The sequence below is a fragment of the Perognathus longimembris genome, chromosome 4, assembly GCF_023159225.1.
Source record: "Perognathus longimembris pacificus isolate PPM17 chromosome 4, ASM2315922v1, whole genome shotgun sequence".
NCBI classification, from domain to species: domain Eukaryota; kingdom Metazoa; phylum Chordata; class Mammalia; order Rodentia; family Heteromyidae; genus Perognathus; species Perognathus longimembris.
Window position 1 is genome coordinate 9891330 of NC_063164.1, and position 19879 is coordinate 9911208.

Here is a 19879-nt window from a genome sequence, read left to right on the forward strand (position 1 = left end):
GAAAGATTAATTTCTGCCTACTTCAGAGACAGATGAGCATAGCATCTGAGAAACATGCCTGTTACTTAGGTGACATGGAGAGATGTGGCCTAAATATTAATTTCAAGAGAGGGTTACTATTACCCTACTGAGCCTGAAGATATGTATTGGTATTAGGATTATAAAGATGCTGAGAATCAATGCCTTGTGTTTGATTGACTGGCTTGAGTTGATCAGGGTCATGATAACTTAAATGAGGATAACAACTTGGGCCATAAGCACCATTTATTTTATATAGGATTTGATCTTAAAACGTTTTCATCCCTCCATAGTGTTCCACTGATTGTTATATTTCAAATGTTATCATTAGATGGTGAAATATGGCAACAGAAGTCAACTTATTTAAGATCCCTCTGTGGTTTCTTGTGTTTTTATACTTCTGCTTTTTCACCAACTCGTTATACAAGCAAGATCTAAAATGTCAGTAAGCAATTTTGTGTAAATTCTTCCACTGTGTATTCACTCACACATACACACACACACACACACACACACACACACACACAACATACATACATACACATGCTCCCACTTATCTTTTCCTTTTTTTCAGAATTATAACTGGACATCAAAATATACATTAATTATAAAACATTAAAAAAATTACATTATAACATTTTAAAGGCTCTTGAAAGGAACTATTATCGATAAAGCATTACTAAGTTCTTTTTTATTAATATAGATTACAAAAATCCCCTAACTCCTGTAATATTTGGTTTTATTGAGCAGCAGAGAACTATTGCTGTCAATACCCTTACAAGGACAACTACTATGACAAGAACTTCAATCACACACATTTTCTCTCAGAAATATAATACTAAATCCGTTATTAATGAAGAACCACACACTGTTAATTTTAGGAAGCATAAATAGTCATTTAAATATACAAAATATATGTGATAGTTTCCTTTTTATTTATCCGTGGCAATATTTATATTCAACTACCAAGTTACTTTTAAAAGATATATAGGATTCTTTGAAAACTTAAATTTCACCACCACATAAAGTTGATTCCACCCTACCCTCTGTCCCCTGCATTTCCTGTTTCTTCCTTGACACAAAATAAAATAAAGAAGTGGTCATAATTCTTTGGTCATGGTGTCATAATTAGTAAGAATGGGTGGGATGGTCATACACTGAGGATTATGACCCCAAAATATCATGCCTCGCTTGATGAAAAGGAAAGATCGATAAGATTTCATCACATGGTCTGCACATTTTGAGAAAGGTTGGCATGTAGCGTACTGAACTATGCAAGCTGCTCTAGGTAAAGGTTGGCTTCTCATTTTTTTAAGGGAAAAAAATCACACATGAAATGTTTCCTTAAAAAAAAAAAACGATGGTGGCGGCCGCAGTGCCACTGGTCTCACCTTTATGAAGCAATTATGCTCTGAGAGCTTCTGATTCCTTGTTCTTCCCATTGTCACAGTGAACCCTGGTCTCCTCCAATCAGGTCCATGATACAAGGACACACATCCCCAAGTCATTTCCGAAGGAAATGGGCTGGGCTGGGTTGTCCAAATATACCCTACTAATTTGCTCTCTCTGGTCTCTGACTAACTGTGATTAAGTATAAACATGACGTTATCGAAGACAAATTCTTACAAAGCCTCTGTAGCAAAAATATTGGTGTGGATGTAAGAACATCCAAAGGAAGTCACACTTGCAGTCATTTCCTGCCAAATCCTTAGAAACTTAAAAAATACAGCAGAATATTTTAAAGGATACTAAATTTTTATAATGCTAGCACCAGATCATGTAGTATGTGGCTGAATATGGTTTGTAACTCTGAACTCTTGTACAGAAGCCAAATGTGGTCAGAGAGAAACAACAATCAAAAAAACCCATTTTAAACACAAAAATTAATAGTAAAAGGCATCCAAGAATTACATATAAAAGAGATAACAAATTGGTTAATAATGAAATGACGTCATATCGTAAACACTTGATATTTCTGAAATTTAAATACATAAGAGTATATGTCAGGTACCCACTCATAAACTCATAAAATATATACAAATTTAGTAACTTCTGGATTCAAAATAATCCGAGATAGATTAGTATGCCTTCGTGGCAAGAACATATACATTTTGTCTTGAACTGCCACAATAAGGTCAGCTTCCTGCGGCGTTCCAGTCTGTCAGAGAAAATACCGTCACAATGAATTACCCTAGGACCAGCTGGGCCTCCCTCTTCGTAGTAAGCACTGGAGAGGCAAAGGCCATGCTGTTCATACTCATATGGCCGTATCCCAGAATACCGTCTGCTGTTTAGAATAGGGTGGAGGGCTGTACTTCTTTGCTCCGGCATTCTTCTTCCAGCTGGGAAGGATAGGCATGCTATCCTGTTTGCAAAGGCCCTTTTCCGTTTTCTGTCTAGCCTTTATTTCCTTGCACAAGCAACGCTTTTTCTCAATCATCTCAAGCATTGTATGGTCTCCATGAAACCACGGCATGCATGCCACCTAGCAGAAAAGAAAAAGTGAATACTGAAGGAAAAAAAATAGGGAACAAAAGCATATGTTTGCACTCCTAGTAGTCATTTAGAAGCCAGCTACTTCTTTACTTACTTTGAACTTTCCTAAAAATGCATGGAGAAATACGATCACTGTTACAAAGCAAAAATGAGAGCTTGGAAACTGTAAATAAACTTCATATTTAAATTAATGAACATCACAATACACTTACATAAGACTTTGAGTATATGCACATCTGATATGATAATAAAATCTACAGTATGAAAACAAAACATTTGTTTCTAAGTAACTTATCCAATAACTACCTTTTATTTTTATGTTAATCCACCAATTGTTCTCAATATGTCTCCATTCAGTTTCTGGCACTACTTCTTAGTGCAGACTCACAGATGCAGAAGCTTATATTTAATCATTAAAGGAAATCTACTCTGTGAGTTGACGGTTTACAATAGTTCACATAAAGTCACAAAATTGGTTGTGACAAATTTTAAGATGGCAATCCAAGCAGGTATTTATTGAATTCTCACTCTGTACTGAATTTCATGGTAAGTACTGCATATAGTTTAACTTGTTTACAATGGCGCTCAAAAAGAAATAATATAGCATTGCCCCTGGTGATAAATAAAAGGTTTAAAGAAATTCAATAATTTCTGCAAGTACACACAGCCAACAAACAAAAATCAGTATTTAAAGACAAGCTGATTTCCATTACTTTTGCCTTTAGTGACTTACTATACTGTCTCTTGATGTGTAGATCTGGAAAGAACTTAAAAGACAAATGAATCCAAATGCCCTTAACTGTCTGATGAGGAAACTAAAACTTCAACAGGTTAATCTATCTTGCTTCAAGACAGTCAGGTGGGTTTTGATAATTAGAATTATTTTGTTTCTGAGCCGTTTAGTGAACTACCAAGATCTAGAGCTAGAAAACATGGATTAAAATCCATGTGTCAAATCCATGTGTCAATTTTCACTTGTCACTCAAGTTCCTTGTCTCTTTTTGTGAATGACTTCAATGATGATATCTTACGTTTAGCAGTTGAAGTAAGATTTAAATGGGATAGTGAACCTCAACTCATTTCAAAATCATTATAGCTCTGTCCAACTCTTATTAGTCTAGTACTGAAAAACACCTGTACTGGGGCAGATATGTGCAAAGAGCCACGTCCAGTGGTGGGTAATCCTCCCAGATGCAATGAGAATTACGATTTTCCTACCCAACAAAAGTAGAAAAAGGGCTGGGGATATAGCCTAGTGGCAAGAGTGCCTGCCTCGGATACACGAGGCCCTAGGTTGGATTCCCCAGCACCACATATACAGAAAACGGCCAGAAGCGGCGCTGTGGCTTCAAGTGGCAGAGTACTAGCCTTGAGCGGGAAGAAGCCAGGGACAGTGCTCAGGCCCTGAGTCCAAGGCCCAGGACTGGCCAAAAAAAAAAAAAAAAAGTAGAAAAATGTGTTTCAAAACATTACGCAGAGATCATAGCAAAGAAGTGGTCCTGAGCCTTTCTGTCTCTCAAATAAGATATACTTTCTACTACATCCCACTCCATCTTCTGAATTTCACTCTGAAAGTACAATACTACTTATTCTTATATGTATTACTATTCCTACATTCTATGTAAATCCAAATATATATGTGATGCTTACTCTTTATTTTATCTAATTTGGATTTGGTTATGGAACTTAAACATATAACCTTGGACCAGTAACTTGTATATGCTTAACTTGTACAAAATACCTTGAAAAATGAGCTGAATATAAATGCCTTTTTATATGGACTAGTGCCTATTTTAGAACCTTGGCCCGGATGTTCACATTTTCAATAATCTTCCACCTGTTTGTTGAGGTAATCTAGTAAACAGATTTGGGTCACAAAAGGAGATCACCAGCTGCTCAACTATATTTCAAATGGCTTACAATATTTTATAACACGATGATCTATGCAATAAAAATGCATTAACTCTATTTTGGTAGAAATATAAGCAAAATTTATTGAGTGACTGTAAACTTTCATAATGCGGTTTATAATACAGAATCCCCATAAGAAAGTCCTTATTCTTATTACTCTCAGGAGCCTTAACATGCAGAACAGAGTGCAGGCTCTTAGCGAAAGTTGTGTGAATTTTCTGAATTGAACAGGTTTAGTTGCTATTCAAAGAACCCTCCAGATCGTTTTCTTCATCAGATTTCAGCTTTTTACACAACTCATTTTCGTTGAGAAGTCTCCAAATTTCTTTAGGGCATGAACATTTCTTATAGATTTACTTGCACATTTGCTTTTGATTTACTTGTCTACATAAACATTAAATCATTTATTATCTAATTTTCTCTGATATATTTATGATGTGAGTCAGGATGTCCAACTACAAAAATTGTTCAAGATTGTTTTGACAGCAGTATCTTAATGTATTTTGTTTTTGCTATAACATTTCCATGTATTATCTGTGATTAGTTTGTGTCTTACATAAAGTAAAAAAAATGTGTGTGCTAAGCCTGTATTAAGTGATTACAAATTAACAAATTACTTTTAATTTAAAAAATAAAGGTATAAGAACAAAGAATCTTAAAGCATGGTTATATATTTTTTTCTTTAAAGCAGTTTTATGTCCATTTGATTGATAGAATGCTTTGTAATCTTAGTAGAAAAAATCACCACCTTTTATGTGAACTAGTTTGAGGTTAACTCTCTACTCTCAGTGCCCAGATGTCTCATCAATGAGAATGCATTGCCCAATACATGAAATCCCACGGGAACGAATTTCCCAATGCACAGAACAGGACTAGGAGGTGGGGGATAATTGAAGTACAGATTGTTGGAGGGTTGCCAATTTAAAATTTAGAAAGAATTGAATACATTAATGAGTATGTGGATTGTAGAACATAGAGTTCTCATATTATGTCTGCTGTAATGCAGATTTTTTTTCTTACTGAAAATATCCAAGTAAATTGTTTCTATGTGAAGATGAAATGAATGAATGAATATAGAATATGGTTCATTCATGAGACGATGAATCTGCTTGCATATGTACTTTAAATAGCATATGTTTGGGTGCAGGTCTTTTTTTAGTGCTCAAATTGGAATTCAGTGTTACTGCAATGGTAACGTATGTGCTCCAATCTTCCCCCAAATGTGACTTAATATTATTTTCAGGCTGATAGTGAGACATAATGTGTTCATTTGATGTGTTCATAAAATATTTTGGCAATTTTATGGAGTGTGTTAAGACACTGTACATACAGATTTCATCAGTTTTCTGATTTTTGTGTTTTTTTCCACAAAGTTCTCCATATCTTATTCAAAGAAGAAGTCCATCCCATCTCTCCTGATAGTTGAAATAAATTTGAGGATAAACTATTACAAACAGTTTTAAACAAACTATAAAATATATTCCTCTAGTTTTGTTATTAAGTGATCTGTCACTAAGTAATCCAGATGCTATACATGTATACACACACACACACACACACACACACACACACACACGAAGAAAGTAGGTAACTCTAATATAAAATACTTATTCAGTCACCGTGAATACCTTTCTTTTGGATAAGATTTTGATAGTAGCATGATTCTTCAGAGACAATTTATTGAATAAGTCGTCCAAGGAAATAAAATCAAAAGAAGGAGTTGAATCAAAAGTCCTCACTTCTGTGTGCTTCACAGTCACTTCTATTCACTACATACAGAAAAGAGATGGAGCCGTTTCGGGGATGAGAATCCCCGTTCTAGGACCTCATCACATGAGCTCTTTTAAAACTCACAAGTGGAACCCATAACTTGCAAGGCGACAACAGTAAGACATGAGACCGTCTGTCTTTTGACTAGCCTGTTTCACAAGAAATTATTCGTTTCCTGCATAGATTTACCCAGAACAAAAAGGTGTTGCCAAAAGTCTCTGGACTTCCTTCTTCTTTTTCTGTGACAAGGCCAGAGGCATCGTTCAATGCAAGAATCGTTCTTCTTCAAGAATTATGGAAGGCAGAAAGATACTAATATCTGTAGTCTACCTAACCTTAGAGGCCCTGAGGTGAGCTTCATACTGTTCTTACTGAACAAATCTTTCCTCTCCAAACTGAGTGGGTAAAGAGGCTGAGTTTAATTCACAAAGCATACTTGAATTAATATACATGTAAGATCTACGGCTTTTTAACACATCTTTTCAAGATGGTGAGAAAGGGTTGGCAAACTATATCCCACCACCCAAATAGAACCAACCACTTGTTCTTGTATAGCCTATGAGCAAGATTGTTTGTGACTTGTTGGACAGTTTAAAAAAATCAAAGGGAGAATACTTGGTGACCGACACACAAAAATTATATGAAATTTAAATGACAGTGTATATAAATAAAGATTTCTTGGCACACAAACATGCTTATTTATTGTCATGTTGCCTGTGGTATAGAAGTTCAAGAATGGAGGCAGAAATCTTGGTAGTCACAAAGCCTAAATTTTTATAATCTGACACTTTATAGAAAAAAAAGAATAATGTGACTAGCATGAGATACCATGAAACATAAAAATTCCACTAACTGAGCTGGTCATGGAGGTACACATGTTTAATCCCAGTTACTCAGAGGTGAAACCTGGAGAAAGAGGGAGAAGTTCAACCCAAACAAAAGTAAATACACAGAGACTCTATCTGAAAAACAACTACTCAAGACAAAGCTTGAGTGGCAGAATATTAGCCTTGAAAATGCGAGGCCCAGTACAGAAAAAGAAATTACAACTAATGCAATAATATAATAAGAGCTAAACACTTTATCATGATAGGGCTAATATCTAAAAAGGTTAAGTACATTCCATGCAAAGTCTATGAATATGGAAAAGATTTCTTCCATTTGTATTAGCATAAATTAATTGTGCAAAGGCGTTTCATAGTGATCTTTACTTTTTTTTTGTATGTGTGCTGATATTTGGACTTGAATTTCAGACTGCATGCTCTCACTGTTGCTGGTGCTCTACCACTTGAGGAAGGCCTTTAAGTTCAGCTTTTTGCTGGTTAATTAAAGATGAAAGTCCCACAGTTTGATCAACCTGGACTGATTTCAAACCACAGCCCTCGTATCTCAGCCTCCTGAGTAACTAGGATTATATGCATAAGCCCCTGGCATCTATCACCACCACCACCACCATTTCCTCCTCTTCCCCTTCCACCTTTTCCTCCTTCTCATTATCATCATCATCATTATTATTATTATTATTATTATTATTATTATTATTATTGATTATTATTCTTATTGTATATGTTAGACCTAAGGCTTGAACTCAGGGCCTGGGTACTCAGGACCTTTTCTTGAGCTTTCTTGCTCCAGGCTAATGCTTCTATCATTTGAGTCACAGCTCGACTTCTGGCTTGCTGGATTTGGGGTGGTTAATTAAGGAGTTACATAGACTTCTTTCCCTGAGTCTGGCTGGCTTCGAACTACAATCCTCAGATCTCAGCCTCCTGAGTAGCTAGGATTAGAGGTGTGAACCACCAGCCAGTAGCTTAACAACACTTTTTAATGGATTAACTAAAAAAGAAAATTTGTTAAATCTATACTTGTTTTACCATGATATATGGTTATTTGGTCAAAGTCTTGCTGTTTTGTTCTCATACTCTTTCTGAAATATGCATTCAACTAAGTAATTGGTCATTTGACCCTACAAATAAGTGTTTCCTAGAATTCTATGTCAGAATATGGAAAAAGGATAATGTCAATACTGGCAGTATAAAACGGCAATAAAACAAAATTAAGAACATTAATTCACATGAATTTGTAATGTTTTCCTATATATTTTATATCGTTTGACCCATCAGGTAGATTGTAAATCATGAGAACCAGTTTCCAGTAGTATTTTAGAGCAATTAGATGGGCCTGGTGACTCTACAGTATGCAACTCCATCTTTTCAAGGAAAAGGAGAATATTGGAGCCATAGGACACATAACCTGATTTATATTATCCAGATAAGAGATTTCATACAAATCCAATCCTTTTTTAAACTGCCCTTAGTAGTTCCCTAGTTGCCTTGGATGTGGCTACCACTCTAATGACTCCACCTGAAAACAAAACTTGATTTTGAAAACGTGTCCTCCAAATTTTAGTGAGTTATATTTCTTGTGTCTTTTTCCCTGCTATAATTTGGAACAAAGTGATCAATTTCACAAAGCATAGACAGGAACCTAACTCCAAAATAGCTACTGAAATTGATATAGAGAAGGAAGAGTTAAAAATTGCCTGATTATTAATATTAACTCAAATATTCACCTTTAAAACTACTTAGTTCTCAAAATATGTAAATATTACTCAATGATTGTCTCCTCGGAGTGATTAGAACTCAGAAAAAGAAAGTTTTTCTTTGAATGTCTATAGCTAGCTCTGTTTCTATTAGAGAATATTTTACATTTGGGAACTATTTAAAGGTAGCCCCACCATCATAGTATTTTTAGTCTGTGTTTAAAAGATACAATCAAGGCTGGATACTGGTGCCTGTAATTCAAGCTTCTCAAGAAGCTAAAATCTGAGGATTGATGTTTGAACTCAGCCTAGTGGAAAAAGTTTATGTAATTAAGCACCAAAATGCCAGAAATGGAGCTGTGGCTCAAGTGGTGGAGCACCAGCTTTGAGAGAAAAAAAAAAACCCTAAGGGACAGATCCCAGGGACTGAGTTCAAGAACCAGTATCAGTACAAAAAAATAGATAAAATAAAATAAGCTAAAAAATTAAGAAGCACAAATAAATAATTAAAGTGGTTTTACAATTATTTACAAGCACCTTTTACATAACTTTACACTAAAGCAAATAGAGAAAATCTTCAATTCCATTGCCTTGAAGTTGATCCTGGAATTCCAATATCTCTTTGATGATATTTTACAAGCTATAATAGCTTTCTTTTTTGTTTAAAAAAAAAACAAGAATTAAAGATTTTACAGAAAAAAATTAACATAACTTTCAAGTTTCCCCTGGTTGTTGACCTGAGATTTTTTTTTAATTTCAACTTTAATTCTGATCTATGTACTGTTTCTTTAATTATTTCCCTATAATTTTCCTTCATTTATCATCATGTTGACTCAGAATATGTGTTTTATGAGAGAATTAGGCAAGACTCCACCTGAGGGATATACTGGAATTTCAGTAGCTTTTCCCATGTCTAAGTTTAGTTTTGATATATGGATATGTTTACAAATGAAAGTTGCTTTCCAGTGCAAAATCAAAGGTATGAATTATCTCCTGCCTTCTTTTTCTAGATCTGAACATCACATTTGATATTTAACACCTGATAGGCACTTCATGGAAAACATCATATGTTGTATTATAAACCACATGTGCTGTTTGTTTTTATGTATTTGTGCATGATTACATCTAATCAATTATGTGCAATGTGTACATAAAAGTATTATGAAGGTGTGAATCCACCTATAATTGACCAATGTATATCCAACTAGTGAATATGCCCACCCAGAGTTTCAAGTTAATATTCATGGGCCATTTTCCCTACTAGCGCTTCAATTTTGTAGTAATATTCTTTGATGACAAGTAGCATCACATATTGCATTTAGAGAAGAGAGTGGTTTCCAACCTCCTAACCAGCAACAAAACACTTCCATGTTTTCCTAATATGCTCTTTAAAAACTGTGTGATTGTGGGTATCTCTATGTGTGTTTGATTTTCTGTTTTCTTAGGAGGCAGTATAGCACATATTAATCAATGGGTGAGAAGAAAACTTTTTCTTATTCATCATGTGTGAAATCTGTAGAACTTGTTTATCTATAAAACAAAAACACAAAAAATTCCAGTTTTGAGAGAATTGAATGTTTCTATTTGGCATTTCTCCAAAAGTGGACAGCCTTTCTGGTGCAGGTGGCTCACACCTATAATTTCAGCTACTCAGAAAGCTGAGACCTGAAGATTGTAGTGTGAATCTAACCCGGGGCAGAAAAGCCTGTTCAATTAATCTGCAATTAATCACCAAAAAGTGGAGTTATAGCTCAAGTGGTAGAGCACTAGCCTGAACACAAAGGCTCAGGGACAACGCCCGGGCCCTTAGTTTAAGCCTGGAAACCTACACACACACACACACACACACACACACACACACACACGCGCGCGCGCGCGCGTTCCTTGAGGGCAGGGATGGTCTTGTAAGTCCTCATGTCTGCTGTCTCCACTACTGTGGAGTGACAGTTAGTGCCTCCTTCCAGAGGAGTGGAGAAGTAAACACATGCCTGGCTATTCAGGGAACATTGACTGAGCATTTTTAGGAAACCCATTTTGAAAGTCCTAGATTTAAATGAATTATTTCATGTCACTTGAATTCAATCGCATCTCAAAATATGAAAGATTTTTAAAATATATTTCCTAAGATTCATCGATCACAGAAGGTACCTAGCCTGAAACTCGCTCTCAACTCCCTATGTGCCATTCATTAACCTCTTGTTCTACAGCCAAGAACAACAGGCTCAGGGCATCACTCTCGGTCGTTTGGCTTAAATTGAATGACAACCCAGTGCTCCCTAAGCTTTCACCTGCCTATAGATTTAGAGGATGTCAGGCAAAGACAGCCACAGTTTAGTCAGGCTTTCCTGGGCATTCTGATGGAGGCAGAGTCAGATGGATTATGGGATGAAAGGTAATAAAAGGTTTGCCCAAGTCAAGATGAAAGAAAAACAAAACTCTGCCCATTTCTACTCTCTGTCCATTCAAACACAGGAATGATGTCTAGAGATTTGGGAAAGAAGAATTAGACTATTTTTTCTGAGCTATCTACTGCAACCATATTTCACCCAGGCACTTAGGTATGTATATGTATGTATATTTACATGTATACCTAAATAGCATACACTTTGTGATTTATTATGGAAATGTTCCATCGGTCAATTAGTTACTATGTTTTTAAAAAAACTACAATTACAAAAGTATTACAGAAGAATATGTGTGTTCACCACTCAAGAAAATGTATTGAAAACTTAATAGGTTCCATATATTGGGATTCTTGATTGAAGTAAAGTTATATACTCCAAATATTCTTCAATAACTTTGTAAAAGTTCAAAGAAAAGTTGGAAAATTATATTCACATTTGGTCATGAGACTCTGCACCAAAAGATTGTTGCAATCTAAATACTAGTTATGACAACATCAATAGTAAAGCAATACTGGTAAACATGATTTGTTTCATATAACCATGTTTCAGGCGCTCTTTGGTCACATAGTATGTATCAATTTCTTTAAGCTTAATAACTCAAAAATACTTTATTGCTATTTTTACATGATAAACTAAGTGTTGAAATGGTCACATAACAGGTATAACAAAATGTGTCTAGTGTAAGGCAGAGTTGGAATTTGAATTACAATACTGTTTAGAAATGCTAAAATCTTATCACACTATATTATTAAAGTCTGTTAGTTATCATTAAAGTCAACAAAACTGGCAACATCATCCTCTCTCACATGTATAACAACCTTTATTATGGTACTTTTTTAACTTTATATAGCCAATGACTTGGGAATTAGAGTAAATAAAATCAGTAAAAATCTGTGGGATTTACAACTTATTAGAACTTTGAAGGAGAGATAATACTGTGTGTGTGTGTGTGTGTGTGTGTGTGTGTGTGTGTGTTTATTAAGTTTCTTAATTGTCACCATGCTCCAGTGTTGTTCCTAGCAAGGGACTGTTCATATTAACTATTGCACTTCACCTGGGCAAAGCACTAGGCTGCACGACAGTAAATCTCATTCACCAGTCTGGGGAGACAAAACTCCATGCTGGCTGTGAAAACCGTAATCAGTAAGCACAGCACAGTAACCTCTTTCCCTCAGATCACACTCACTGCTGCTCGTTTCCTCGCACAAGAACACACTCATAAAGCCCAGCATATTTTGGGGTGATTGTTTCCCAAGATTCAATTGCAAAGGTAGTTTGTCTTTGCTCTTCCCTATCCCTCCTTCCTTGTTTTCTTCATAAATGTGTTATTACTAAAACAATAATAGATAACTTATCCAAATCAAGGACATATTCAAGTAGTGAATGATAACTTCGTTCCTTCCCTCCTTCCTCCCTCCTTCCTTCCTTCCTTCCTTCCTTCCTTCCTTCCTTCCTTCCTTCCTTCCTTCCTTCCTTCCTTCCTTCCTCCTTTCCTTCCTACTTTCTCTCTTTCTCCCTTTCGCTCTTTCTTTCTTTGCCAGTTCTGGGGCTTGAATTCTAATCCTGGGCTCCATCCTCAAGCCTCTTTGTGCTCAAGGCTGTCACTCCACCACTTGAACCACAGAGCAACTTCCAGCTTTTCTGAAAAGTTTATCAGAGACAGTCTCAAAAACTTTCCTGCCCTGTCGGGGTCCAAAATGAGATCCTCAGATCTCAGCCTCCTAAGTAGCTAGGATTACAGGTGTGAGCATTGGAGCCTGACTAATGATACATATTCTGCTATAAAAATATTCATTTTATGTTACTTAAGAATAGCTCCTTTTCGATTCATTTCTGAACCACTCACTAACTGGCAGTACCTCTGGGTAATTGGATATTGAAAAGGTATTTTATTCAAAGAAAAAAAAAGACTCCCTGAAAGCAGTTTTCTTATTAGCCACTTCATTCATTTCAAGGATCCCTTTCTCCACAGTCTCATGGGAGTGATATTTTCATGAACATTTATGTTTATCCAGATGTACTCACAATTATGGGGAGATATTAGTGTCTCTTGAACAAGTTACCCTTAAGTGTGAGCTGCACACTAGCATGCACTGTGAGAATGATGTTATCAAGACAGAAGGCCAGGGCTGAATTTCATGCCAGGTAGAAGGAAAATACTCTACTGAGCCATCATTTACACACAGGAGTAGGAAGAATGAAGGAAGTTATAGTCAACTAGTGAAGTTATAGTGACCCAACCAAATTATGGTTAAATAGAAATAAAAAGTTTTGGGGTGCTATTGGACAGTAAGGTGAAATAGATAGATAGATAGACAGATAGATAGATAGATAGATAGGTAGATAGATAGATAGATAGATAGATAGATAGATAGATAGATAGATAGAGAAGATAGATAGATAGATGGATGGATAGATATTCAAAAAACCAGAAGGAAGACTAGTGAGGCTTCAAATGTTATGAAAAACATAATAAGTGATAGAAGATAGAGATAAGTTTAATCATAAGTGAATATTATAAATTGCACACATCTATTGAGATGGCACAGTAACCCGTTATTGTCATGTGTGCTTTCACTTCCTTGGCTATCATTTTAAAGATACATTAAAAAATAAACCTTAGGGAATAATAACATTTCCAAGTGTAGAAAATGCATCACATCGCAAGCAAATGCAAAGCCAACTTGCCCAAAGAGGTTGCTAGCTCTGTATACCTCAGAACAAATGTGAGGTGCAAACTGGCAAGCGTACGCATTTACATGGTTGACCTGTGTCTCCAGTGGAAGATGAGGATCAGACACACAGTGGATTTATCTGTCCAACATGGAAAGGTGCATAACATGGTGTGAGCATCTCACAAACGTCCACAGAGCAAGCATGCAGAGGAGAGCCAGGCAATCATAGTGCTCTTCAAAGAACATTTGGAGTACATAACTTTATATCAATCAAGAATCCCTATAGATGGGAAAGGCCATGCCTTTTCATTGGGATTTAATTACCAAGTGTCTGGAAATATATTTAAGGTTTTGATGCACTGAAATCTGTATAAAGTTGTGAAAGACATCTAAAGAAATATCAAAGGTCTAAGAGAAAATAGATTCACACGTTACAATATAAGATAAGGTATTTTTGCCCATTTCAAGAGGTAGAACCATGTGATAAACATAAAAAAAAAATACGATTCACAGTTCTCAATTTTACAGTTTTATGATTATAAATTGTTTGGTCTCAGATAATTAAAGTAGCTATAGGCAAACTGTGAAGCATTTTTTCATAACCAGGAAGACACAAAATATTTCTCAGCAATTAAACTTGATCATGACTACAGAGACAATGTCAGCTATTGATTGAGAAAGCTAATGACTTATATTAAAGACAGCAAAACACTGAGGTTTCAGAGTCAATTTATATGTTTTTAAATGAGTGAGAAGTGTATCAGTAGAAAGCCATAAAAAGACATTCTCCCAAGTTACAAGCAGTATTAAAAAGTAAAATGTAATTATGAGCAATTTATTGATATTTTCATTAAGTGTGCTCTCATCCTCACTTACATTAGCATTAATTAAGTTTCAAGTTTCATTCCAATATAAAATACTGTCTTTAATGGACCTGTACAACCACAGAGACATGGGTTTATCTAGCAGAAGAGTGCCACATGCTAGACATAAACCCTCAAGTAACAAACTACTAATATTAATAGCCACCAAAACAACTTCATTGTTAGTTCCTATTACTTTGAGATGAGGAAGGCAATACAAGCAATTTTTCTTCCTGTAGAACGAAATGCCACACCCTGGCGTAAGTATGTTACAGAAGTAAAAACACACTAAAAACTGTGTTCCATTTACTTACCATCTAGGAGACATAATACTACCTATCTACTTCAAAGCAACCAAATATGAGATTCACTCAATGTGAGAAAGACATCAAGACACAGACTGCCATTCAAGTCTCATTTGAAAATCTTCATGTCCAATTTCAACAATTGAAGGTTCTTGTTACTTATTAACCTGGTTCTCATGAGGACAATTTGTTTATTGAAGTACAAATAACATGAACATTCCTTATTAAATGGTGATTAAGGTTTTCTGTACTCTGCCTGCTAGCCTAAAATAGTTCCTAAATTAATATTTACAAAACAACTTCTAAAGTTGTGACAGAAAGTCTTTCAGCCTGAAAATTACTGAAAGTTTTACAGAGAAAATATCTCTGCTATCCCAGGCCCCCTCCAGTATGGGTTCTAAAAAGATTGCTTACAGTGATGTTCTTATCTACACATAAGGCACGCAAGACCATTCAATGCTGAAATGCAACTGTGAATTTATGCCAACAAGCATTCTGGGATTGTTCTTTTATATAGTGCGACTATGCTAGTTTAGAAACAGCCTCTGTCTTTCCCATCATGGTACCCTCTGCCAACTGCTTCAGAGAAAGGAGCCTTAACACAACAATAATGCTAGATGCCACAGGAAGAGAATTGCTTTCATCATATATGTCATTGATATAGATGGATAGATGATAGATAGATGGATAGATGATATAGATGGATAGATAGATAGATAGATAGATAGATATAGATAGACAGACAGACAGAAATATCTTCCCAGGTCAAGGCAGTATGTCTATAGATCCTAGGTTGCTGTTCAGACCTATGGACCTTTTGAATTGACCTGCCTTTGTGATCTCATTCCCTAAAGGAAAGTAATTTCTCTCTTAGGAGGGGTGTAGACTCTCTCTAGATCATGGAAGTCCACAACAGTTCTAAGCCAAACTGAATGATCTTTGCTTTTGAGCAAGACTGGTATGACTCCTTCCACAATGAACCCTTCTTGACTCGCATTCAATTTCTCAGCAGTTGTAAAGGTGGCCAGTAGAACTTTGCAATGTCATGCTTTCATTTACTTTATAATGAGGAGCCTGTCCCTTCAGTGCTTACCAAGATTCAGGCTCATCAATGAACATAAAAAATATAAAATAAAATACAAGTGGGGAGAAGTGAAAATCAGGACGAGAGAAGGCAGAGCTTATGGATGGTTCATAAAACTTCTTAACCTACAGATGGGTTCAATTAAACTCAGCCCCCAAATAATATCTTTTTGCATTTAACTTTTCAGTGAGTTTTCTCATAGGTCTCTGCACCCACCAGAATAAAGATAATCCCAAATGTATTCATGCAATCTGGTAAGAAAATTCATAGATTTTTTTTTAAAAGAAAGCCTTATATTTTTTCATGGATAGACTTGGGGTCACAGAGGAAAGTAATAAAGAGCCTTAATTTAAAAAAATATTATTTCCATAGACTATCTTCCCTAGCATCAATATATAGTGAAATTGCTTTAATGATATAAATATGACTTTGTAGGTTTTCCAAGCAAGAAGAATATGTAAACTGGAACCACATAACCTGCCATAATGGAAGGATTTGCCTCATTCAGTAAGGGTCAACAAACAAGGAGTGGTGTAGGGTATCTCTTTGCAATAGTAATAGTCAAAGGAGTACTAAAATAAAAGAAAATGATTAATTTGAAGAGAACGTGAGCAACCACCCTGTCTCTGGTGCTCATGGATTCCTCCTCAAGCCAGCTTTATAAGGCTGATATTATGATGCCCACAGACGAGGGAAGAATGGATCTGTAAGCAAGATCCTGCTGAGTTTGAGAAAATAAAATAAAATAGTTGGGATGAGAATCTGAGCTGAGTGACAGTCACCCAGCTGCAGTTTGCAGTGCACGATCAGGGGCTCTGGAAGAGGAAGCTGCATGAGGTGTAGGAGATCCTGTCAGGTCCGCACAGTTGTGCCTGGGAGATGGCACGTGGAAGCAAACAGGCGTGGAGCTTTGATTTTCCTGTTTGTGGTTTGTCAGGGTTTGTTTTTTTTCTTGCTTTGTTTTGTCTCTTTCTTCACACCTCACACGTGAAGAAACAGACATGGAACAGATACATCATTTGAACAAAATAAGACAATGAAAGCACCTCCATTAGAGAGTCCATCACACTACATGCCCCTCTCTGAAGGGGAAAGCCCATGGGCAAATCAAAAGATTCTAGAACTTTCTGAAGCCCTCTCTCTCTCTCTCTCTCTCTCTCTCTCTTTCTCTCTCTCTCAATCTCTCTCTCTCTCGATCTCTCTCTCTCAGCATCACCGCTGAAGTCTTTATTATGAGTTTAGGTCTATAACGATAATCATTTTCTAATAACTTACTTCTTGAAGGCATATGTAGCCTCATGACAATCTTGACCGCGTGTCTTCGGAAAGACAGATAAAAATTATCCATGTATCATTTTCTTTCATTATCCCTAGCACTCCTCTGTCAGCATTATCTAATTTTTTGTATAGTTATGTTTGTATTTAAAGTAGGCCTGCTTATAATATTTTCCAATGACACACAAACTACCCTGTTTTAAAAACTGTACAGGTAGTGATGCAACATAATTAATGAACTCTACATGCAATATATATATATATTATAATGATAACATGTATGTATAACATAAATATAATAAAAATGTACAATAAACATATTACATTTTATATGATATTCATAATGTATTATCATATAAGACATATTATATAATATATATGTACATATATGAATAGTGGTTTGGGAATTTTAAAATAGCTCACTCTTTGTGACAGAAAACAGTTAATTTCCAGTTTTCAGGAAAAACAATTCTCGTGCACAAGAGATTGAGGAGGTGGAAGACTGCCTCGTCTTTCCACTTCATTATACAGATATATTTGTGTTGATCCCAATTTGGCTGTACAAGTTCTCTAAGTATATCACAGCTTTGTGATAAAGTTATAGAAATATCAGATGTTATGTCTGTCATTTTAAGACTTACTTGCACCATAACATTTCCTTTTTTAAATTTAACTTTTATTGTTATGGTGATGTACTGAGGGGTTGCAGTTACGTAAGTCAGGTAACCAATGAGTGCATTTCTTTTGAACAGCGTTGCCTCTTTTTGACTATTGACTAGATGATAAAATCACAGGAGAATTCAAATCATATAATTCTTTGAAAACCATAATCAAATTTCAGCAAAACAAAGCATCATCAAGTGAATGCTGGAAAGATGTGGGGTGCAGTGGGGTCAAAGGGAAAGGGGTAGAAAAGGAAGAGGAGAAGAGGGGAAGAATGCAGGGAGCAATCCAATGAATATCCTACAAAATTAGAAAGAGTGAGGAGAAGGGGAGGGGATGGGAGGGGAGGGGAGGGTGGGTGAGAATGTTGAAAGTGGTGACAAGATGAATTCTATTCATAAACTTCTGTGCTAAATGACAACTCCTTTGTGCAACTACTTAGAGATAATAACAAAAAGAAAAAAATGAAGTTCTTGTTACATTTCAGCACTAGAACTTTAGGGAAAATGAAAAAGTATTGGCCTAGAAGATATAATCCTATAATACATTTCTTACCTAGCATAACATAAAATAAGAAAATAAAAGAAATAGTGCCAGTAGAATAATGAAGATAACAGAACAATATTTGCCAATGTTATCAGAACAGACTGTACTTTCTTTTCCCAGTAAGCCATAGAGTTTTGCTAGGTGTCAGGAACACATCCATCCACTCCACACAGTAATGCTGTACTGACGTTGTCTTTCAAAACAGGGACTTTTCAGAGCAGGGAGCTTCACCCATGTTTCTAATTGAGCAATCCTTTAACTCTAAGCCAGGATGTCTTTGCTTAACAACAACAGAGAGACTTGTTTTGTTAAGCTAGACAGAAACAACTCTTAGAGCTTCTATTGGCAATAGAGCTGGAAACACTGGAGCAAGGCTGTGTTGATTTAGGAGATGCTTGCAAAAGGAGAAACGCCAACAGGTAAACGGAGTCATCAGTTATGATAAATACCATGCTAGCTGCCTGGCAAATTACTTCATGTAGGCCTATGCAATTATGTAATCATCCTTGATAAAGTAGTTAGGAATATCTCTGAGGTAGAAGAGATGAAACAGAAATCCCGGAGCTGAGTGGAAAGAAGCAGGAAGTGTTGGACCCAGACCTGATTGGCTCTAAAAGCTGCCTTTTTTTTTAGCCTGCCACACATTTTTACAACGTAGAGGAAAAGCAAAAGTTAGTAATAAAATGGATTTTAAACAGAAATTTAAACCATTCGTGGAAGCATAATACCAGTGCAGTTGATTTAGGAATATTTAAATGTTGTCTGAACTCACATTTTGTGGTAAGTAAAATTATTTTAAGGTATCATGGTGAATAAACACTTTAATGAACATCCTAGACAATTTTTTGAAATATCAAGATACTATCTATAATATAGACACATGTATATATAATTAGTCTGTATTGTGTATATGATGTACATAATTAACGTAAAACATCTCACTTGCTAGTACGAATTTCTTCTAGGATCATGATTTCTTAGAGTATGTTGATATTAATATTTTCTTTTCTACCTCTTTCCTCTGAATCCAAGTCCTTGCTTTCTGAAAGAATTCCTCAAGAGTGAGAAGATACTTCTGGAAGCAATTGTAATTGTGTCAATACTTGCTAAGTGACACTCTTTTTTTTCTCCTGAGCAACAACTTGCCAAGTTTTTCAAGCAGTATATTTAATAACTTTCCATTTGCTGGAATAGGCATAAAATAATGTATGCATTGCCCTTTGAGGACTGAGCAATGAAACAAAAACCAATGACGTTGTCAATGCATTTTATCTCAAGTTACCATTCTCCTCTACTCTGTAGGACTATAATTACAGCTCCTCTTAA

At 35.7% G+C, this 19879-nt stretch overlaps 1 protein-coding gene across 2 annotated transcripts in view; it reads right to left on the reverse strand.

Annotated features, from left to right (window-relative positions):
* Positions 1–2035: 2035 nt before the first annotated feature.
* Nyap2 (neuronal tyrosine-phosphorylated phosphoinositide-3-kinase adaptor 2) overlaps positions 2036–19879 on the reverse strand; it is a 219730-nt gene continuing 201886 nt past the window's right edge. For both annotated transcript variants that reach the window (XM_048344648.1, XM_048344647.1), the window contains one exon: positions 2036–2503. In XM_048344648.1, coding sequence (XP_048200605.1) covers positions 2276–2503 — 228 coding nt within the window. In that variant the 3' untranslated portion in view covers positions 2036–2275. The remainder of the gene's footprint in view (positions 2504–19879) is intronic.